Below are 24,333 nucleotides of genomic sequence, written 5' to 3'. Positions count from 1 at the left end.
CATGTATCATAAAGATATACAAAGAGGATTACAGTGATTCCCTGACCTACGATGGCCCCGACATACGATCGTTTCAACATACAATGGCTTCTCAGAGGCCATCGCATGTTGAAGACAGCATCAACATACGATGCTCGGGGCCATCGCATAAACAACTATCCAGCAGAGCAGACTGCTTCAGCTGCAGCCGGATAGCCTTTTAATGTGCCCCATGTGCTCCGGTGAGTGTCACTCACCTGTCCCCTATGTTCTGGACCGTCCTCTTCATGCTCCCCTGCATTGCCATCGCTCTCCCTCATCGTCATCATGTTGCTGCGCACGCCGTCCTGTCATCAATTGGAGCAGCGTGCACAGCGACATGATGACGGCGATGGCGAGCGACGATCCAGGGCAGTGGTGAAGGTCCCGAGCGGCGGGGACACGTCAGTATAACTTTCTATATTATTAATGCACTGATCCCTCAACATACGATGGATTCAAGTAATGATGGTTCATTTGGAATGAATTTCCATCGTATGATGATGGACCACTGTATCTCTTTCCTCACAGCTCGTATTGTACTTTGACTATGTGATAGAGAATTTGTGTAAATACTGAATATACATATGTAACTTGAATTGACCATAATACATGAGAAGTCATTTCATATTTATTACTTTATACACTAACAAAAATGTATACAAAAAATTCACACATGCCATAAAGAAATTATAAGCATGCAGTCATTATATTTCCTGTTGGCTGTAATGCTAGGATGATAAATAAGTTGACTGGACTTTGCCTTTTGTAATGGCTATCCAGCTGTAGTAAAAATTCCTGATGTGCTTCTAAGTACATAAGTAAAGGATATAGCATCTAGTTTATCAGAATTTTAGACTATGTGGTCATAACATCTTAGACCTTGCAAAAATTCTTGAGCCCACAGAAATAGGATTGGTGAAAAATGCTTCCACGTCTCTAAGAACTTTCTTCCTGCACTGACTTAGTAGCAGTTATTTCCGGACTGGTTCTGTTTATCTCAACTTCAGTAGTTATGATGTCACTATGTCCCGAAATTAGAATTGTTCTCTCACATTTGGACAGTTTGCGTTGACTGTTGTCGCAGGCGTCAACGTCCCTTTTTGATTCAATTCTCTGATCTTTAGAAAGCATTTTCTCCTTACACTTCTTTCCCACAAGATATGTAGCTTCTACGAGGCAGAGAAGAACGCAGACAGCGGAACTTATGATTGTAAAAAAAATGAAGATGTTTTTCTCAGATGGCCGGGATATAAAGCAGTCCACAATGTTGGGACATGGAGGAAGAGTGCATTTTACTACTCGTGGAAGGAGGAAAGTTTCATAGAGGTGAAAAAACACGTAAATGAAAACCGAGTCCACAATGGCTTTAACAAGAAGGCTGATGAGATAGGTCCACCAAAGGCCACCTCTTTTTTTCCCAATGTCTTCGTATAGCCTGCCACAGTTCTCCCCCATCTTCTCTCTCCGCTTCTTTTCTCTATTTTCTCTGTATGCCACGTGCATTACAACAAGAAGAGAAGGGCATGTGACCAAGATGAGCTGCAAAGCCCACAGACGGATGTGTGAGACAGGGAAATATTGGTCATAGCAGACATTTTCACATCCAGGCTGTCGAGTGTTGCAGTCAAAGTCTTTTTGGTCATCTCCCCATACCCGACTTGCTGTCACTGCGTATACAAGGATTCTAAAAATAAAAACGATAGACAGCCAAACACGACCAAATTCGGTGGAGAATTTATTAACACCTGTCAGCAGAGCTTCATATACTCCCCAGTTCATTGCTGCTCTTCTGCATTCACTAAAAGAGAAAAGACATTTTGTTATTTTTTTTTAGCCACACGTAATTACAATCCAGGTGATTATGGAAAATTGTAGACATATATACTGTTATTCTGATTAATATTGGAATTTTTAACTACTTCTACTTTAAAATTTAGTGTGGATCTGTTGCTATTGACTGCTAGCTGCCATGTTTACATGTACAAGGGGATGGGAAGCAAACCTCTTATGAACAGAAGAGACTCATATGTATGAGTCCATTATATCCATTGTTAGGTTCTATTAGCCAAAAGGCAAATATTGATTTTAAGTGTACCTGTCATCAACAAAAACACTTTATATAAGTCCCATAGACTTGCATGGCACTTTAGACTAAAACTCAGACCCTCGCAAATGGGGGTGGGTTAGGGTTAGTTTAATTATCCTATATTTTTAGTTGACATATAAGTAACATGTGTACCATGTTTCATTGAAATATCTTCAGCCCTTTGGAAGTGATGCGGGAACATACACACATACACACACAGTGGGGGAGATTTACCAAAATCTGTGCATAGGAAAAGTTGACCAGTTGCCTATAGCAACCAATCAGATTGTTTATTTAATTGTTTTAAAGGCTTCTGAAAAATCTGATTGGTAACTATGGGAAACTGGTCAACTTTTCCTCTGCACAGGTTTGATAAATCTCCCCCATTGAGTTTTATATATTTAGGTGTCTTAATAGTCAATGCTAGAATATAAATTTCAATGGCAGGTGGTACTATATAGTAAGCTGCCATTATATTGATAGAACAGATAATACTCCATCATGATGAAGTGACAGGGAGCTGAAAACATCAAAACAAAATTCTAGGGTTTTCTTACAACAATAAATGTTAGCAAAGAACATACAATTAGTGGTAGCACAAGAAGGTAGTTTTGTGCCAGATAATTTTTCAGTTACAATAATTATCTAAACTTACAAAAGTAAAAAAAATAATAATAAAGTTGCATTTTCACTATTTGTATAAGTTGACTAAATTAATATGAATTTAGAAAGTTTACTCAAAAAATGTATTGAAAGATGAACTTGTGTAGGTACATGGATGACATTTGGGTTATTCTGGAAGTAGTACGGCTCAGGCTGATCTAGATGCTGAGACCTTTATGGCGTGTTCACACGTACAGTATCCTGCGCAGATTTGATGCACAGGATTTTCTGCTGCAGATTTCAATGTAAACTAAATGACTAAACACAGCTTCAAATCCTGAGCATCAAATCTGTGCAGGATACTGCACGTGTGAATAGACCATAATGAGAACCTGTTAGCAGTTTGTCACAGCTGCAAGAATTAGTGATAGGCTAACTTATTACAGTGAACTATCTAGTAATGTATATCCTGTTCCTGAGTACAGTACACACTAGGCAGTAATTCAGCAAACTATGGGGGAGATTTATCAAAACCTGTGCAGAGGAAAAGTTGACCAGTTTCCCATACCAACCAATCAGCTTGCTTCTTTCATTTTCTTTTTCAAAAGGCCTCTAAAAAGAAAAGATGCAATCTGATTGGTTGCTATGGGCAACTGATCAACTTTTCCTTTGAACAGGTTTTGATAAGTCTCCATCTATATCTCCCTCCCTCTATTCTTTCTTTACTATAATGCTTCCCACATAGTGGGAGGGAGATAGATATGGCTGAATTCCCGGCTCGAGTGTCCTGTACACAGGAACAGGATGTCTGTTACAGGATGTACACCAGACATGACGTTCAGCTGACTGAAGACAATAGAGCAAAGCATTTAGCAAAAGCAAAGGGAAAGCATGAAAGACCCCAATAAGATTTTAATGGGATCAGGAGGTAGAAAGGGCCATATGTTTATGCCTATTTCTTTGGACAAGGAGAATGTCTATCATTATGTATGATGTGGGTATAAATATATATCCCGGTTAGGCCACATCCCCTGATGAAGCTCTTGCAGCAAACAGTATTAGAGTTTCTGGTTCTACCTGGTAGTAAGTATTTGTTGAAGGATTTTCTTGATTTTGTAACCAGCAGAACATATAATATTTTTTAAGTCAAGCTATATAATTATCAGATTCATGTCCCTTTAGAATGAATTTTAGTCATGTAGGCCTTTACTCACTGCATTTACCTCCTTTTAAAGGGGTACTCCGGTGAAAAACGTATTTTTTTAAATCAACTGGTGCCAGAAAGTTAAACAGATTTGTAAATTACTTCTATTAAAAAATCTTAATCCTTCCTGTACTTATTAGCTGCTGAATACTACAGCAGAAATTATTTTCTTTTTGAAACACAGAGCTGTCTGCTGACATCACGAGCACAGTGCTCTCTGCTGACATCTCTGTCCGTTTTAAGAACTGTCCAGGGTAAAAGGAAATCCCCATAGCAAACATATGCTGTTCTGGACAGGTCCTAAAATGGACAGAGATGTCAGCAGAGAGCACTGTGCTCATGATTTCAGCAGACAGCTGTATTGAAAAAAATGCCTGGGTGCTATGTAACTAGAGTCCTCCACACTTAATTGCAGACCATTTAGGCTGGTTGGTGGCAGCAAAAAGGGTTTTTGTATTTAAACCCTCCCAGACTATGGTCAGATCAGCTCTTGCAGATCCGAGACCCATGGGGTGTACACTTAAACCCACTAAATCTCCTAAACCTAGTGGTCTGTCTAATAGCTTTTATAAACATATACCGTATATACTCGAGTATAAGCCGACCCGAGTATAAGCCGAGACCCCTAATTTCAACCCAAAATCCCAGGAAAAGTTATTGACTCGAGTATAAGCCTAGGGTGGGAAATACATCATCCCCCCCTGTCATCATCCAGACCCGTCATTAACATCCTCATCATCATCCCCTTGTCATCATCCCACACATCCCCCCTTCATCATCCCCTTATCATCCCACACATCCCCCCTTCATCATCCCGCACATCCCCCCTTCATCATCCCCTTGTCATCATCCCACACATCCCCCTTCATCATCCCCTTGTCATCATCCCACACATCCCCCCTTCATCATCCCCTTGTCATCATCCCACACATCCCCCTTCATCATCCCCTTGTCATCATCCCACACATCCCCCCTTCATCATCCCCTTGTCATCATTCCACACATCCCCCTTCATCATCCCCTTGTCATCATCCCACACATCCCCCCTTCATCATCCCCTTGTCATCATCCCACACATCCCCCCTTCATCATCCCACACCCCCCCTTCATCATCCCACACCCCCCTTCATCATCCCACACACCCCCTTCATCATCCCACACCCCTCCTTCATCATCCCACACCCCCCTTCATCATCCCCACCCCCCCTTTATCATCCTCTTGTCATCATCCCACACCCCCCCCTTCATCATCCTCTTCTCATCATTCGCCCTCAGTGGTCTTCAACCTGCGGACCTCCAGAGGTTTCAAAACTACAACTCCCAGCAAGCCCGGGCAGCCATCGGCTGTCCGGGCTTGCTGGGAGTTGTAGTTTTGAAACCTCCGGGGGTCCGCAGGTTGAAGACCACTGCGGCCTTCGACATCATCCAGCCCCCTCTCACCCCCTATAGTTCTGAGTACTCACCTCCGCTCGGCGCTGGTCCGGTCCTGCAGGGCTGTCCGGAGAGGAGGTGGTCCGGTGGGATAGTGGTTCCGGGCTGCTATCTTCACCCGGGGCGCCTCTTCTCCGCGCTTCCGGCCCGGAATAGAGGCGTTGCCTTGACAATGACGCAGAAGTACGTTGGCAATGAACGCACCTCTGCGTCGTTGTCAAGGCAACGTGACTATTCTGAGGCCGGGCCCGAAGCGCTTAGAAGAGGCCTCCCCGGTGAAGATAGCAGCCCGGAACCACTATCCCACCGGACCACCTCCTCTCCGGACAGTCCTGCAGGACCGGACCAGCGCCGAGCGGAGGTAAGTACTGTACAGAACTAAAGGGGGTGAGAGGGGGCTGGATGATGTCGAAGGCCGCAGTAGTCTTCAACCTGCGGACCTCCGGAGGTTTCAAAACTACAACTCCCAGCAAGCCCGGACAGCCGATGGCTGCCCGGGCTTGCTGGGAGTTGTAGTTTTGAAACCTCTGGAGGTCCGCAGGTTGAAGACCACTGCGGGTGGGGGAGTTCACTCGAGTATAAGCCGAGGGGGGTGTTTTCAGCACGAAAAATCGTGCTGAAAAACTCGGCTTATATACGGTGTATATATATATATATATATATATATATATATACAGTCATGTATTTCTCACAAAAAAAGGATTGTGGTAACACCTTTTAATACATACATGTTTATTCCCTTTGTGTGAATTGGAACTAAACCAAAAAAAAGGGAGGAAAAAAAGCAAATTGGACATAATGTCACACCAAACTCCAAAAATGGGCTGGATAAAATTATTGCCACCCTTAACTTAATATTTAGTTGCACACCCTTTGGAAAAAATAACTCAAATCAGTTGCTATAACCATCAATAAGCTTCTTACACCTCTCAGCCGGAATGTTGGACCACCCTTCCTTTGCAAACTGCTCCAGGTCGCTCTTATTGGAACGGTGCCTTTTCCCAACAGCAATTTTAAGATCTCTCCACAGGTGTTCAGTGGGATTTAGATGTGGACTCATTGCTGGCCACTTCTCACCTCTCCAGCGCTTTGTTGCCATTCTTTTCGGGGGGCTTTTTGACTTATGTTTGGGGTCATTGTCCTGATGGAAGACCCAAGATCTTGGACGCAAACCCAACTTTTTGACACTGGGCTGTACAGTGCGACCCAAAATCTGTTGGTAACCCTCAGATTTCATGATGCCTTGCTCACATTCAAGGCACCCAGTGCCAGAGCCAGCAAAACAATCCCAAAACATAATTGAACCTCCACCATATTTCACTGTAGGTACTGTGTTCTTTTCTTTGTAGGCCTCATTCCATTTTCGGTAAACAGTAGAATGATGTGCTTTATCAAAAATCTCTATCTTGGTCTCATCTGTCCACAAGACGTTTTCCCAGAAGGATTTTGGTTTACTCAAGTTCATTTTGGCAAAATGTAATCTTGCTTTTTAATATATCTTTGTCAGCAGTGGGGTCCTCCTGGGTCTCCTTCCATAGCGTTCCATTTCATTTAAATGTCGACGGATAGTTTGTGCTGACACTGATGCTCCCTGAGCCTGCAGGACAGCTTGAATATCTTTGGAACTTGTTTGGGGCTGCTTATCCACCATCCGGTCTATCCTGCATTGACACGTTTCATAAATTTTTGTCTTCCATCCACGCCCAGGGAGCTTAGCTACAGTGCCATGGGTTGCAAACTTCTTGATAATGTTGCGCACTGTGGACAAAGGCAAATCTAGATCTCTGGAGATGGACTTGTAACCTTGAGATTGTTGATATTTTCCCACAATTTTGGTTCTCAAATCCTCAGATAGTTATCTTCTCATCTTTCTGTTGTCCATGCTTAGTGCGGCACACACAGACACACAATGCAAAGACTAAGTGAACTTCTCTCCTTTTTATCTGCTTTCAGGTGTGATTTTTATATTGCCCACACTGGTTACTTGCGCCAGGTGAGTTTAAAGGAGTATCACATGTTTGAAACAATCTTCTTTTCCCACAATTTTGAAAGGGTGACAATAATGTTGTCCAGACCATTTTTGTAGCTTGTTGTGACATTTTGTCCAATTAGATTTTTTTCTTCCCTTTTTTGGTTTAGTTCCAATACACACAAAGGGAATAAACATGTGTATAGCAAAACATGTGTTACTGCAATTCTTTTCTGTGAGAAATACTTCATTTCTGTGAGAAACACTTCATTTCCCGGGTGCCCACATTTACAGCCATAACTGTATATTTATATATATATATATATATATATATATATATATATATATATATATATATATAGATGCAAATCATAAAATGTTGCATCTGCATCACTGGACTAATACGGCTACTCAAGGCAACATTTTATGATTTGCATCTGCATCACTGGACTAATACGGCTACTCAAATTTATTATATATCTATATATCTATATATATATCTATATATATATATATATATATATATATATATATATATATATATATATATACATATATAGCCCTGTATATGAAAAAAATAAAAAGTTATAGGAGTCAGAAGATGGCAATTGTGAGCATCCTCATTTTCTTACATGGAGTAAAAATGTTTTTAAAGTAGTAAAATAATACAAAACCTATGCAAATGGACTATTGTTGTAATCGTATGGACCTACAAAATGTGCTACATGGATAGAAAACCCCCCAAAATTAGCAACATTTTTGTTTTGCCCCACAAATATTTTAGATTTGGTTTTGCCATAGTTTTTTTTTATTTTGTAAAATTAGTAGTGTTGCTCGCAAATATTCACAATGCAAATTTTATTCGTGAATGTCGCATATTCATGAATTTGCGAATATTCGTGAATATAGCACTATATATTCTCAATTACGAATATTCGCTTTTTTTTCACATTACACATGACAGTGATCATCCCACTCTGCTTCAAGCTTCTGCGGTGTAAAGAAGGCTCTAATTCTATTGTGTGAGACTGGTGCGCGAATATTCACATTTGCAAATATTCCCGAATATTGATCCCTCCTTTCTTTTAGCTTGTTGGGCCAATGAGAATGATGCAAATACAGTTGTCGGAGATTAGCACCATACCCAGCAACCAATAAAAAAGTATCCCACCCCTTTGCTCTGGGTGGGTTCACACCACGTTTTTACTCAAACAGGACCGCATACGGCTGGGGGGAACTAAAACCGTGCGCTCCCATATCCCTGCCGTATGCGCCCGTATGGTAATTCATTTCAGTGAGCCGACCGGAGTGAAACGTTCGCACTGGTTGGCAAATTTTTGCCCCGTATGCGCTTTTCCAACTGGAAGTAAAACCGGGGTTGACTATACAGTGGTCTCCAAACTGTAGCCCTCCAGATGTTGCAAAACTACAATTCCCAGCATGCCCAGGCAGTCAGTGCATGCTGAAAGTTGTAATTTTGCAACATCTGGAGGACCACAGTTTGGAGACCACTACTACAGTCTCCAAACTGTTCTTCTAGCATGCCTTTCGGCTGTCAGTGCATGCTGAGAGTTGTAGTTTTGCAACAGCTGTAGGCCCACTGGTTGGGAAACAGTGAACTAGAGCCTGTTTCCTAACTTGGTGATTCCAACCCGTGTGCCTCCAGCTGTTGCATAACTACAACTTCCAGAATGCACTGACAGACTGTACATGCTGGGAGTTGTAGTTTTGCAACAGCTGGAGGCACATGTGTTGGAATCACTGAGCTAGAGTCTGTTTCCTAACTCAGTGGTTCCCCACCAGTGTGCCTACAGCTCTTGCAAAGCTACAACTCCCAGCATGTATGGTCTGTCAGTGCATTCTTGGAGTTGTAGTTTTGCCTTAGCTGAAGGTTTTGGGGCACCCCCCATGTGAATGTACAGGGTAAATTCACATGGGCGGGTTTACAGTGGGCTTCCTTCCGCCGCAGCTCAAACTCCCAGCGGAAAACTCACTGTGAACCCTCGCCTGTGTGAATGTACCCTAAAAACACTATACTACACTAAAACAAAATAATAAGTAAAACACTACATACACACCCTTACACGCCCCCCCCCCCCCCCAAATAAAAATGAAAAACATCTCATATGGCAGTTTTTCCTAAATGGAGCCTCCTGCTGTTGCTAAACAAAAAATCCCAGTGTTGCCGGACAGCCATTGACTGTCCAGGCAGGCTGGGAGTTTTGCAACAGCTGGAGGCACTCTGTTTGGGAAACACTGCCATAGGATTTTGGTGGAGACAAGCGCCATGCTTGTATCGGGGTCCGCCCCTATCGTAAATTCCTAATTTAGGCCTCAAATGCCCATGGTGCTCTCTCACTTCAGAGCCCTATTGTGCTTCAAGGCAACAGTTTATGGCCACAGTGGACCCCCCCCCCCCCCCCCACATGTAACCCCATATTGGAAACTACACCCCTCACAGAATTTAATAAGGGGTGCAGTGAAAATTTACACCCCACTGGCGTTTGACAGATTTTTGGACAGATCTTTGGATCAACAGTGGGCTGTGCAAATTAAGAATTTCATTTTTCATTTTTACGGACCACTGTTCCGAAAATCTGTCAGACACCTGTGGGGTGTAAATTCTCACTGCATTCCTTATTACATTATGTGAGGGGTGTAGTTTCCAAAATGGGGTCACATGTGTGGGGGGGGTCCATTGTTCTGGCAAAATGGGGGCTTTGTAAACACACGTGGCCTTCAGTTCCAGACATACTCTCCAAAATCCCAATGGCGCTGCCTCTCTTCTGAGCATTGTAGTTCACCCACAAAGCTCTTTACATCCACATATGGGGTATTTATATAGTCAGAAGAAATGGTGTCACAAATTTTGGGGGGCTTTTTTCCTATTTTACCTTGTGAAAATGACAAATTTATGGTAACACCAGCATTTTAGTGAAAACATTTTTTGTTCTCATTTTCCCATCCAACTTTAATGAAAATTCATCAAACACCTGTGGGGTGTTAAGGCTCACTATACCCTGTTTCCACAATGGGGTCACATGTGGGTATTCATTTTTTTGAGTTTTTTTCAGGACCGCTGTAAAATTAGCCACCCCTGTGCAAATCACCAATTTATGACTCAAATTTTCATAGTGTGCTCTCACTCCTGAGCCTTGTTGTGCGCCCGTAGAGCATTTACGCCCCACATATGGGGTATTTCCGTACTCAGGAGAAATTGCATTACAAATTTTGGGGATCTTTTTTTCCTTTTACTGCTTGTGAAAATAAAAGTATGGGCAACACCAGCATGTTAGTGTAAACATTTAAATTTTTTTACACTAACAGGCTGGTGTAGCACCCACCTTTTCCTTTTCATAAGGGGTAAAAGGAGAAAAAGCCCCCCCAAAATTTGTAACGCAATTTCTCCCGAGTACGGAAATACCCCATATGTGGCCCTAAACTGTTTCCTTGAAATACAACAGGGCTCCGAAGTGAGAGAGCGCCATGCGCATTTGAGGACTAAATTAGGGATTGCATAGGGGTGGATATAGGGGTATTCTACGTGATTCAAAAACAGGGTGCCTCCAGCTGTTGCTAAACTCCCAGCATGCCTGGACGGTCAGTGGCTGTCCGGAAATGCTGGGAGTTGATGGTTTGCAACAGATGGAGGCTCCGTTTTGGAAACACTGCTGTATGATTTTTCATTTTTATTGGGGGGGACAGTGTAAGGGGGTGTATATGTAGTGTTTTACCCTTTATTATGTGTAGTGTAGTGTTTTTAGGGTATATTCGCACAGGTGGGTTTACGGTGAGTTTCCCGCTAGGAGTTTGCGCTGCGGCGGAAAATTTGCCACAGCTCAAACTTGAAACAGCAAACTCACTGTTTGCTGTCTGGGCATGCTGGGAGTTGTAGTTTTTCAAGTTTTTCTCATGCACAAATATATGTTTAGACTGTAAAGAAAATATATTCGCGCATATATGAATAATAATATATTTTCACATATGTGAATAATATTTTCACATATGCAAATTTTCGTATACGCGATTCTTAGCATATGCGAATGTTCGCATACGCGAAAAAAAAGTCACGAATATAACGAATGTGCGGATTTAGCGAATATATGATGAATATTCGCGCATATATTCGCGAAATATCGCAAATTCGAATATGGCCTATGCCGCTCATCACTTAAAATTTGAGATGTCATTACAATTTACAATCGGTTCTGCAAAGACAAGCCCTCAAATGGCCCTGTATGGCCCTACTATTAAAAAGCTAGGAGGAAAAAATGAAACACAAGAATAAAAATTTGCTGCGTTCCTAAGGTTAAAAGAATACTCTGGGCAAAAGCTGAAAATGCTATACCATACCAAAGATTATCTTTTAGCATTAAGACTGTCTAACTAAATCTTGCTTCGTTTACTAAAGATGCACACTATTCAAGACCATAAAATAATCCATAATTCATATAGGAAGAGAAAAATTTTGCATAAATTAAAGTAGCCTGTTGTGCATATTGATTGGGGAGTCATCAAGTTAATATTGGTAAGGCTAGGATTCCACTTGGTTTTATTTCTGGCAGTTTATGGAATACTGCCACTGCAGTTTTTGAGCCAAAGCCAGAAGTGTATTCAAAAGGAATAGGACATATAAAGGAAGGACTTACACTTATCCTCCCTTATGGATCCACTTCTGACTTTGGCTCAAAAACTTCAGTGGCAGTTTTCCAAAAACTGCCAGAAAAAAAACCAAGTGGAACCCTAGCCTAAATGCTCAGGTACTTGTTTAACAACATGGTCTCCCACCAGGGAGTGGTGCGACAAACTAAATAGTAGAAGGGCTGTTATTAGGGACATGTACACATGGGGGGACATGTATCAAAGATTTTACCCCTGTTTTGTGTGTATTTTTTTGCGCAAAATTTTGCGCAAGCCCTTTTTTTGCGCAATTTTTTTGCGCACGTTTTGGTAGAGCATGTCCTCCAGATGTGGCTGAATCAGGGTACCTTGGAGTGACATCTTTAGTACACATGGATTTATTAACTGCGTACTTTTTTTTTACACCAAAAATTTGGCCGCAAGAGCTGTTTTTTTTGCGCAAATATAAGCCATCTTGGACTTAACATAGCAAGATGCTCTAAATCATTGATTCTATTTTCCAAAGAGTGGATTGAGGCGATTACTATATTTACCCGCAATTTATGAAGCTCATTGCACTTGATTGATAAATTTAGCGCTTCTGCACATAATTTAGAATTCGGGAAAAGGGGTAAAATGCTTCTACCATACACAAATAATGATACATGTCCCCCATGGACTCAAAGGGGGGCTTGAGCCCTTGCCCTTCTAATGCACCTGCCCTATGATGCCCTCACTGATTGGGACCTCGGTGGAGTGATCTGGGTCCCATTCAGCTGACATGACTGCTGGAGCTCCCTTACCCCAGGAATTGTGTTGTGTTAAGATATGTAAGGTTTTTACAAACTTTTTTTTTGTTATAATGAGAAGTGACCTTTTTTCTACTAGAGCCCCTGCCCTCCAAAATGTCTGTGCACGTCCCTGGCTGTTATACAATCTGCACCCAATAATATTCAATCACCTGCCTAATATGTAGGTCCCCCTTTGTGCTTCCAAAACAGTTCTGATCCATCAAGGAATGGATTTCACAAGAGCTCTGAGGTTTCCAGTGCTGCCTGGCACCTATAGCATTAGCAGCAGATCTTACAGGTCCTGTAGGTTACAAGGCTTACGTTGGTTGGACTTGTTTTTCTAGTGTCGAGGTCTGTGGAATTTGGAGGCCGAATCAAATCCTTGAAGTCTTTGTCATGCTCCTCAAACCATTCCTTGAAGCCCATTGTCATTAGATTATACTGCTTCAAGGAAGTGGTGTACTTGGTTTGCCATAATATTGAGGTTTAGATGTTGCCAGTGACAAATTTATTGTTAGTGTGATACATCTCTCACAAAGGGTGCTATGCTGCTTTATAGGGTATGTGGTATGTGTGATAGTAACATCCACATGAAAGCCAGAATCCTAGGTTTCACAGCAGAACATTGTCTACAGCAGCAATACCTTACTAGTGGCTCATGACCCCTGCTGTGTAGCTTGTAATAGTAGTCCTTAGTTGACCATATGTTCTGGGAATTGACATAATTGTAAACATATCCTAACCACCATAGTAGTGTAAAATGTTATGCTAAAATCAACATATGTTTATACAGTCATGGCCGTAAATGTTGGTACCCCTGAAATTTTTCAAGAAAAGTAAGTATTTCTCACAGAAAAGGATAGCAGTAACACATGTTTTGCTATACATGTGTGCATTGGAACTAAACCAAAAAAAGGGAGGAAAAAAAGCTAATTGGACATAATGTCCCACCAAACTCCAAAAATGGTCTGGACAAAATTATTGGCACCCTTAACTTGATATTTGATTGCACACCCTTTGGAAAAAATAACTAAAATCATTCGCTTCCTATAACCATCAATAGGCTTCTTACACCTCTCAGCCGGAATTTTGGATCACTCTTCCTTTGCTCCAGGTCTTTCCTATTGGAAGGGCGCCTTTTCCCAACAGCAATTTTAAGATCTCTCCACAAGTGTTCAATGGGATTTAGATCTGGACTCATTGCTGGACCACTTTAGAACTCTCCAGCGCTTTGTTGCGATCCATTTCTGGGTGCTTTTTGACATGTTTGGGGTCATTGTCCTGCTGGAAGACCCAAGATCTCTGACGCAAACCCAGCTTTCTGAGTCTGGGCTGTACTGTGTGACCAAAAATCCATTGGTAATCCTCAGGTCTCATGATGCCTTGCACACATTCAAGGCACCCAGTTCCAGAGGCAGCAAAACAACCCCAAATCATCATTGAACCTCCACCATATTTCACTGTAGGTTCTGTGTTCTTTTCTTTGTAGGCCTCATTCCATTTTCGGTAAACAGTAGAATCATGTGCTTTACCAAAAAGCTCTTTCTTGGTCTCATGTGTCCACAAGACATTTTCCCAGAAGGATTTTGGCTTACTCAAGTTCATTTTGGCAAAATGTAGTCTTGCTTTTTATGTCTCTGTATCAGCAGTGGGGTCCTCCTGGGTCTCTTGCCATAGCGGTTCATTGCTCCCTGAGCCTGCAGGACAGCTTGAAAATCTTTGGAATTTGTTTGGGGCTGCTTATCCACTATCTGGACTATCCTGCGTTAACACCTTTCATAAATTTTTCTCTTCCGTCCACGCCCAGGGAGATTAGCTACAGTGCCATGGGTTGCAAAATAATGTTGCGTACTGTGGACAAAGGCAAATCTAGATATCTGGAGATGGACTTGTAACCTTGAGATTGTTGACATTTTTCCACAATTTTGTTTCTCAAATCCTCAGACAGTTCTCTTCTCCTCTGTCTGTTGTCCATGCTTAGTGTGGCACACACAGAAACACAATGCAAAGACTAAGTTAACTTCTCTCCTTTTTATCTGCTTTTATGTGTGATTTTTATATTGCCCACACCGGTTACTTGCCCCAGGTGAGTTTAAAGGAGCATCACATGCTTGAAACAATCTTATTTTTCCACAATTTTGAAAGGGTGCCAATAATTTTGTCCAGCCCATTTTTGGAGTTTGGTGTGACATTATGTCCAATTTGTTTTTTTCCCTCCCTTTTTTGGTTTAGTTCCAATACACACAAAGGGAATAAACATGTGTATAGCAAAACATGTGTTACTGCAATCCTTTTCTGTGAGAAATACTTCATTTTCTAGAAAAATTTCAGGGGTGCCAACATTTAGGGCCATGACTGTAATTTCATGACTTTTTGTTTCTTTGTATTGAACGTTTCTTTCCTCCTTTTTTTTTGCTGAATGTGGCTTCTGATTATTATTCAAAGGTGAATGTAGCTCACAAAGTATGCAAGGTTGGGGACCTTTGGCTGTAAGCCGCATACTGCCTTTGCCAGCATGCTTTCTATCCCTAGTGCATTCTAATCTATCTCTTTCCCAATTAAGCGACACAAACAAAGTGGTCTTTTTATGTGATGTAATAAATAAAAACTATGTAATTTAGGCACCACATTATTTTGTTGCTCCATGATCCATGTCTGATTGTAGAAACCTCAGGCACTAAGGGTTAACATGGGCACTTCGACTAGCCTTCAGCTAAACAGCATCATATGCAGAAATGCACTATTTGTTCTTACACCTACGATGCATTTAAAAAGCCTTCTGACCTTTTTAACTTTTTTCACATTATGTTATGTTGCAGTACTAAAATAAAGAATCTAATTTTCCCCCATCATTCTGCACATAATAACAATGTGTAAACAGAATTTTAGAATTTTTGCTAATTTATTAGAAAGGAAATTTTCAATTTTGCATGGACATAAGTATTCAGACCCTTTGACTATTGAAATTTAGTTCTGGGCTTGCTGGTAGTTGTAGTTTGGCAACTCCTGGAAGGCAGCAGTAAAGATCACTTACGGCTGATCTTTAGTGCTGCCACCAGAGACCCGATCAGCCCAGAACCCTGCTAGTCGTTGTCCTTAGTCAGTCACTAACTGACTGACTAATGACAACGATCAGCAGTAGGGGACCATTCTGATTGGTCCCCAGCTGCATAGTGTCATCGGTCAGCTGTTTAGAGCGGACATGGTAATAGAAAATGTATTGGACGTTTATGAACGTCCATTTGCCTTAAGTTACAGGAAAGATGGACGTTCATGAATGTCCATTTGCTGGAAGGGGTTAAAGGGGTATTCCCGTGGAAATCTTTTTTTTTAAATCAACTGGTGCCAGAAAGTTAAACAGATTTGCAAATTACTTCTATTAAAAAATCTTAATCCTTCCAGTACTTATTAGCTGCTGAATAATACAGAGGAAATGATTTTCTTTTTGGAACACATTGCTCTCTGCTGACATGTCTGTCCGTTTTAGAAACTGTCCAGAGCCCCATATGTTTGCTATGGGGATTTTCCCCTACTCTGGACAGTTCTTAAAATGTACAGAGATGTCAGCAGAGAGCATTGTGCTCGTGATGTCAGCAGAGAGCTCTGTGTTCCAAAAAGAAAATAATTTCCTATGTAGTATTCAGCAGCTAATGAGTGCCACGGGTGCCACTCCCAAGGGGGGTGCCAGGGGCGGACTGACCCGCCGCTGCCGCTGCTGAGGTCCGGGACACTCGTTCCAGATCCCCAGCAGACAGTGGTGCCTTCTCCTGTATGTGCGATACACGCACATACAGGAGAAGGCGTCCCCTCTGTGTGAGCTGCATCTGCAGCTACACAGAGGAGATGTGACCTCCGCCCCACACAGCACGCAGTACAGGCGCCGGAGACGTCACTCATCCGGCGCCTGTACTGTGGAGGGGAGAAGATGCGGGCCCTGCAGCTGAGGAGATCGCTGCGTGGGATATCAGGTGAGCATCTTTTTTTTTTTTTTTGCTCTGCATATACCTATAGGGAAGGGGGGGAGGGGGGGGGTGGTGCTCTGCATATACCTATAGGGAAGGGGGAGAGGGGGGTGCTCTGCATATACCTATAGGGAAGGGGGGAAGAGGGGGGTGCTCTGCATATACCTATAGGGAAGGGGGGGAGTGTGGTGCTCTACTTATACCTTTAGGGAAGGTGGGGGGAGGGGGGGTGCTCTGCATATACCTATGGGGAGGGGGGGGGTGCTCTGCATATACCTAGGGCTGGGCGGTATGACCAAATATGTGTATCACAGTATTTTTTTTACTTACGGCGGTTCCACGGTATATAACGGTATTTCCCCCTCCCCCAAAATCATGTGACCTGCCAGCTCTGTTCTGACACCCCCCCGCCCCATTATGTGACCCGCGCGCGGCGTTCGGCTTCGCCCCCCCCCCCCCAAAATCATGTGACCCACCAGCACTCTTCTGCTCCCCCCAATTAATGATCAGCCCAGCGGGGTACTACTCACATATGTCAAGCACTGCCCTCCTCTCTGTTGGGGGCCGCCGGCGATGGAACTCACTGTATGCCAGTGGTCTCCAACCTGTGGACCTCCATTCGTTGCCAAAGGCTGTCCGGGCATGCTGGGAGTTGTAGTTTTGCAACAGCTGGAGGTCCGCAGGTTTGAGACCACTGCTGTACGCTTTATACCTATGCCCGGGCTGCAAAATATACAGAAAATAAACTTTTAACTCACCCACGTCGGACTTACACTGGGGACGGGAACGCCGGACAGCTATCAGCCTATCACCGGCCAGAGCGATGCCCCGCCCCTGCCAGTGATAGGCTGAGCCCACTGTCATGTAAGAAGCCGGCTTCATACATGACAGTGGGCTCAGTCTATCACTGGCTGGGACGGGGCATCGCTCTGGCCGGTGATAGGCTGATGGCTGTCCGGCGTTCCCGTCCCCAGTGTAAGGCCGACGTGGGTGAGTTAAAAGTTTATTTTCTGTATCTTTTGCAGCCCGGGCATAGGTATTCAGCGTACAGCAGTGGTCTCAAACCTGCGGACCTCCAGCTGTTGCAAAACTACAACTCCCAGCATGCCGTTGGCTGTCCGGGCATGCTGGGAGTTGTAGTTTTGCTGGGAGTTGTAGTTTTGCAACATCTGGAGGTCTGCAGGTTGGAGACCACTGCCGTACAGTATAGAGTTCCAGCGCCCGGCGGCCCCCAACAAAGAGGAGAAGGGCAGTGCTTGACATATGGGAGTAGTACCCCGCTGGGCTGATCATTAATTGGGGGGAGCAGAACAGTGCTGGCGAGTAACATAGGATTAGTTCCCCGATGTGGGGACAGCGCTGTGCTAGGCTGATAATGCATTCCTGAGGGGGAGGGGCCCAACCGGTATTGCGGTATGGGGGAAAATTCATATTGTGCAGCCCAAAAAATTTGTTATTCTGTATGAACCGGTATACCGCCCAGCCCTAGATATACCTATGGGAAAGGGGGGGGGGGTGTAAATTACAAATATGTTTAACTTTCTGCCACCAGTTGATTTAAAAGAAAAAAGGTTTTCACTGGAGTACCCCTTTAAGAGATCCTAATGGCGGTCTTATCCGGACGGAGAAGAAAAGGAAAGAGGACGCCGCTGATCAGAAAAGGCGTAATTTTGAGTCCCAAAATGTAACTGTAATCACTTATATGGTATACACATCCTGTGTACAGCTGATATCTACCGCCATATGGTCCTGTATATAATCACTTATATTGTATACAGATCCTTTAAAGCAAACTGCTCTGTATATAGTGGTTTTATTCGGTACACTATGGCGGTATTATCCAATTATTGTGTGGTGGTATATATTTACTCCTTGTATACCATTATTATTGGTCATGGAAATTTACCTACGTTAAAGTGTTTCTTACATATAAAAATTTTAATTTATTGTGTGTGGGATTTGGGTGGAATAGGAGCATGGCAGAAGATTGACAAGCTGCAGAGCCTAGCAGGGGCCCTTGCCTTTTTTTTGGTCCGGGGGCCCTCGAGTGTTGTCAGTCCTCCCCTGGGGGAGGGGAGGGAAGGGGTGTAATTAAGGGGGGGGGGGGGGTGCGTGTGTGTGTGTATGTGTGTATGGGGGGTGCCAAACAAAGGGTCCGCCCCGGGTGCCAAATGCTCTAGGTACACCCCTGGGAAAGGGTGATCTGACCATCTCCTCTTTTGTTTGAGGGAAGGGGTACGTTTACTCGATTATCCACTGCAGGAAATCCGCTGCGAGTTATGCCACCAGTCGCTTTAATGGGTCTGCTGGCAATTTGCAGTTCTGCCACTAATGTGGAGTTTCGATGGACCCATTATAGGGAATGGTAACGTAACTTTCTACCTGTTTTCCTTTAGACCATAACCTGATGTGATTTTCGATTGTGTGAACGTACCCTAATGGAGCATAGTACATTAGAGATATTCTTGATGAAAACCTGGACCAGAGTGCTCTGGATATCTGACTGGGCATAAGACTTACCTTCCAACAAGACAACGATCCTAAGTAGAGATGGGCGAATCGAAAGGGACGAAGTAGAATTCGTTCTGAATTTCATGAAAAATCCGATTCGGACCGAATCTGAAATTCAGCTCGTTTCTAAATAATGAATTTCTTCCTTAGCGATCCAAAAAAGGGATGGAGATACCTTTTTTTATTAAAATTTCATAGGGTACCATTAAAAAAAAAAAGGTACAGTAGTGATCGAAAAAATAGTTTTTAATTAAATTTATATTTTTTATAACAACATTTTTGCTAATTTTTAAACAGAGATCAATTTATGTGGTCGGGCAGGGAACAAAAAATTTAGCCGACAATAACAAAAATGTAGAAAGGGGCCATTTAAATGTAATTTTTTTATTTTATTTTGTTAATTTTTTTTATTAGTAATGTATTTTAATAATGTGTTCAATAAAGTGTGTGTTTTTAACTTTTATCACTTTTTAAATTTTTTTAATTTTTTAGGTAGTACTACTACTACTCCCAGCATGGAACAGGCTGTTCCATGATGGGAGTAATAGTACCATGTACTAATAGACAGATCACCCCAGGTGTCACTCCTGACACCCGCTGCGATCGTCCTGTATAATGTACAGATGCGGGCGGCTTTCTCCTGCACTCGCATCTCTGCAATAGATAGGACAATCGCATCGGTACACCTGCTTTGATCTGTCCTTAACTGCGGGTACTACTGCTCCCACCATGAAGCACACGCTGCTCCATGTTGGGAGCTGTAGCACCTGCATTAATAGACATATCGCAACAGGTTTCACTTCTGTCACCTGTTGCAATCTGTCTATTAATGCAGGTAGTACAGCTCCCAGCATGGAGCAGAGTGTGCTCCATTTTGGGAGCAGTAGTACCTGCAGGTAAGGAAAGATCACAGCGGGTGTCACTCCTGACACCTGCTGTGTCCTGTATAATGTATAGATGTGAGCGGCTGGCTGCTCTTCTCTGGTTCCACTGTAGTATGGTCTGTAGCATATGCGGTAAATATACCTATTATTCATATTTCCCTTAGAGAGCTGTGATTGGCCAGATGGGTCCAGCCAATCACAACTGTCTGCGGGAAATATGAATAATAGGTATATATACGGCATATAATACAGACCATACTACAGTGGGATCAGAGAAGAGCGTGCACCCACATCTATACATTATACAGGACGATCGCAGCGGGTGTCAGGAGTGACAACCGCTTGGATCTTTCCTTACCTGCAGGTACTACTGCCCCCAACATGGAACACACTCTTCTCCATGCTGGGAGATATTCTACCTGCATTAATAGGGAGCTCGCAACAGGTGTCAGAAGTGAAACATGTTTCTATCGGTCTATTAATGCAGGTAATACAGCTCCAAGCATGGAGCAGAGTGTTCTCCATGTTGGGAGCAGTAGTACCTGCAGTTAAGGACAGATCACAGCGGGTGTCACTCCTGACACCCAATGCGATCGTCCTATCTATTGCAGAGATGTGAGCGAAGGAGAAAGCTGCCCGCATCTATACATTATACAGGACAATCGCAGCGGGTGTCAGGAGTGACACCGGGGGCGATCTGTCTATTAGTACAGAAACTACTACTCCCATCATGGAACAGTCTGTTCCATGCTGGGAGTAGTAGTACTACCTAAAACAAAAGTGAAACACACACACTTTATTAACCACTTAAGGACCCAGGGCGTACTTGTACGCCCTGAGTCTGCTCCCTTTCTCTAATGTGGGGCTGCGGCATGGCCCCGTGTCATGGCGAGTCGGGCCCGGCCTCTAACAATGGCCGGGACCTGTGGCTAATAGCTCGCGGCACTGCTTCGTGCTATTAATCCTTTAGATGCGGCGTTCAAAGTTGATTGCCGCATCTAAAGTGAAAGTAAACTACTCCTGGCTAGCTCAGTGGGCTGTTTGGGACCATCGCGGTGTCCCAAATAGCTGGAGGACACAAGGAGGGTCCCTACCTGCCTCCTGCGTGTCCGATCGCCGAATGACTGCTCCGTGCCTGAGATCCAGGCATGAGTAGTCAAGAGGCAGAATCATTGATCAATGTTATCCTATGGGATAACAATTATCAATGTGTGTGCAGTGTTATAGCCCCCCTATGGGAGCTATAACACTGCAAGAAAAAAGTGGAAAAAAAAGTTAATAAATCATTTAACCCCTACCCTAATAAAAGTTTGAAACACCCCCTTTTCCCATAAAAAAAACTGTAAATAAAAATAAACAAATGAGGTATCATCACATGCAGAAATGTACGAATTATAAAAATATATAGTTAATTAAACCACGCGGTCAATGGCGTACACGCAAAGATATTCCAAAGTCCAAAATAGCATATTTTTGGTCACTTTTTACATAATGAAAAATGAATAAAAAGCAATCAAAAATACGATCATTACAAAAATGGTACCGCTAAAAACTTCAGATCATGGTGCAAAAAAATAGCCCTCATACCGCCCCATACGTGGAAAAATAAAAAAGTTATAGGGGTCAGAAATGAAAATTTTAGAGGTATAAATTTTCCTGCATGTAGTTATGATTTTTTCCAGAAGAATGACAAAATCAAACCTATATAAGTAGGGTATCATTTTAATCATATGGACCTACAGAATAAAGAGAAGTGTAATTTTCACAGAAAAATTTACTGCGTAGAAACGGAAGACCCCAAAAGTGACAAAATTGCATTTTTTCTTCAATTTTGTTGCGCAATGATTTTTTTTTCTCTTTTGCCGTAGATTTTTAGGTAAAATGACTGATGCCATTACAAAGTGGAATTGGTGGTGTAAAAAATAAGCCATCATATGGATTTTTATGTGCAAAAAAACGAGTGCAAAAACGGAAAAACCCCGGATCCTGAAGGGGTTAAACACATTATTAAAACACATAGCACATTACAGTATTATTCATTATAAGAGCACAGAAATAGCTGTTTTTAATATCGATTTGCCGCAAACTTATTCGGATCAAAATGACTTTTTTTTTTAAATTCAGCGAATCGGTCAAATTGAATTTTTCAAATATTCGCTCATCTCTAATCCTAAGCACACAGCAAGATCACACAGGAATTGCTAAGGGACAACTCCTGTGAATGTCCTTGAGTGCCCCAACCGGGGCTCTGACTTGAAGCCAGTTGCACATCTCTTGAGATTTAACCCGGCAGAGCTACAGAGGAGAATGGCAGAAAATTCCCAAATAAAGGTGTGCAAAGCTTGTGGCATGAAGCCTAAGAAGACTGAATGTGCCAAAGGGGCTTCAACTTCGTACTGAGTATAGGGTCTGAATACTTATATCAATGCCATATTTTAGCATTTCCTTTTTAATAAATTCACAAAGATTTCTACCATTCTGTTTTCACTTTATTATGAGGTATTGAGTGCAGAATGTTACCGTTTGTATTTTACCACGAGGCTGCACAATAATAACATGTAAAAGAAGTGATAGGGACTGAAATTTTTCTAAATGAATTGTATCTCTCTAAGCCAGCTTTGGCATTTTCAGCAGATTGTGCTGCAGTAGCTCTTCTGTATGACTAGACAGGCTAGACTTTGCTTCTTAAACAAACTAATGAGCCTTGGCATCATGGGCAACTTGACCCTGTCAATGGTTCTCTAGTTGTCCTTCCTTTGTAGGTACTAATCACTACTTGTCAAGAATAACTTGCAACAAGCCTTGGAGATGCTCTGACCCAGTGATCTAGATATCAGAATTTTGCTCTTATTACAAATCGCTCTGATTCTTACATTTTCCCTACTTCCAACACATCAACATCAATAACTGAAAGTTCACTTGTTGCCTAATATATCCCACTTGTAATATGATAATCAATGTCATTGTAATGACATTTCATCTGTGATTTTTGCTTGTTTCAATATTATGGCTGATCAGTGTTTATGGGTGTATGGTTAAGACTCCTTACATTAGACATGAGTGGATACAGTACAATGTACTAAAAGTACTCAAAAGACAAACGACCACCTGCATTCCAGCACTTACCTTCTAGGAAATGAGACGGTGCTTTCAGTTCGTAGTTAAAGCTTTTTCTCAGACTTTGTAGCTCAAGTTGCCAGCCATGTCTTCCTCCGCTTAGTACTAACAAAAATAGAATGCCTGGGTGTGTCATTTTGTTGAAGGTGGAGTAGAAACTAAATAATCAGATAGTCTTTCATTCAACCATTTTAATATCATAATCTCATAATAGAGACACAGACAGGGACTAGAAGCAGAAATCGAGTTAAAAAACGAACACATACATGTAATGTGCCAAATATACAGGCAAATGGACGCTTTTCTATATGAACTTTAATATCCAGACATAAGTAATTGAAACCTAGTTCACACTTCAACCTGTAGAATATACATCTGGTTAGGTGTACAGTATACAAATTATTATTATTATTATGTTCATTATACGAAACCTAAACCTGCATGTATGTGTGGTTTTCTTCTTTTTTTTTTTTTTTGCTATAAAACACCATCCAGTTAAAGGTTGAACAATGAGAGTGGGTCGGCTCTGTCATTGTGTTTGATGATTAATCTTAAGTGGGTCAGTGATTCATAGAACTTCTCTTGTAATGTCATAGGTATCTTGAAGAGATGAGCCGATATGATGAATCTAAACTCATTATGAATTTCATGAAAAATTCGATTTGCAACGAATGCGAATATCGCCGCGATTCTATAGCACAAATCGCTTCATTTAACCCCATTTAGTGCAGTGAAGGCTCCAGGGCATTTAAAATGGCGATCCACATGTGAGGACATGGGGCAAGGAACTATGGGAAGGCGGGATCAAGGGTAGGCAGGATGACCCTGAATCACATGCAGGATGCAGCCTATCAGCAGCCAGTCACCCCTGTGATGTCACAGCCCTATATAATCGGCAGCCATATTCCGGCTAATCACTTCATACTTTCACTGCAGACAAATAGGACAGACAGCACTTTGTGTGTTAAACAGAAAAGCTTTTTCCAGCAGCATTTCACCCTCTAGTCACGTTCTGGTGGACAAAGAGCAGTGCTTTTTCACAGAAAATTATTTTTACTGCAGCGATTAACCTCCCAGTCACTTCCGACAGCATTGTATCACAGAGAGGGGCAGAGAGCTGTGTGTTGCCTCATA

At 42.4% G+C, this 24,333-nt stretch overlaps 1 protein-coding gene across 1 annotated transcript; it reads right to left on the bottom strand.

Moving 5' to 3' along the window:
• Positions 1-957: 957 nt before the first annotated feature.
• LOC130357430 (gap junction beta-5 protein-like) lies at positions 958-23,291 on the bottom strand. The gene is made up of 2 exons (XM_056560125.1): positions 23,209-23,291; positions 958-1,819 (listed from the first exon to the last, which is right to left on the bottom strand). The coding sequence occupies exon 2, from the start codon at positions 1,798-1,800 to the stop codon at positions 958-960; it is 843 nt and encodes a 280-aa protein (XP_056416100.1). The 5' UTR covers positions 1,801-1,819; positions 23,209-23,291.
• Positions 23,292-24,333: the final 1,042 nt, after the last annotated feature.

This window comes from Hyla sarda, chromosome 2 (assembly GCF_029499605.1).
Source record: "Hyla sarda isolate aHylSar1 chromosome 2, aHylSar1.hap1, whole genome shotgun sequence".
Taxonomy (NCBI): Eukaryota; Metazoa; Chordata; class Amphibia; order Anura; family Hylidae; genus Hyla; species Hyla sarda.
This window is presented reverse-complemented; position numbering and strand designations above follow the sequence as displayed.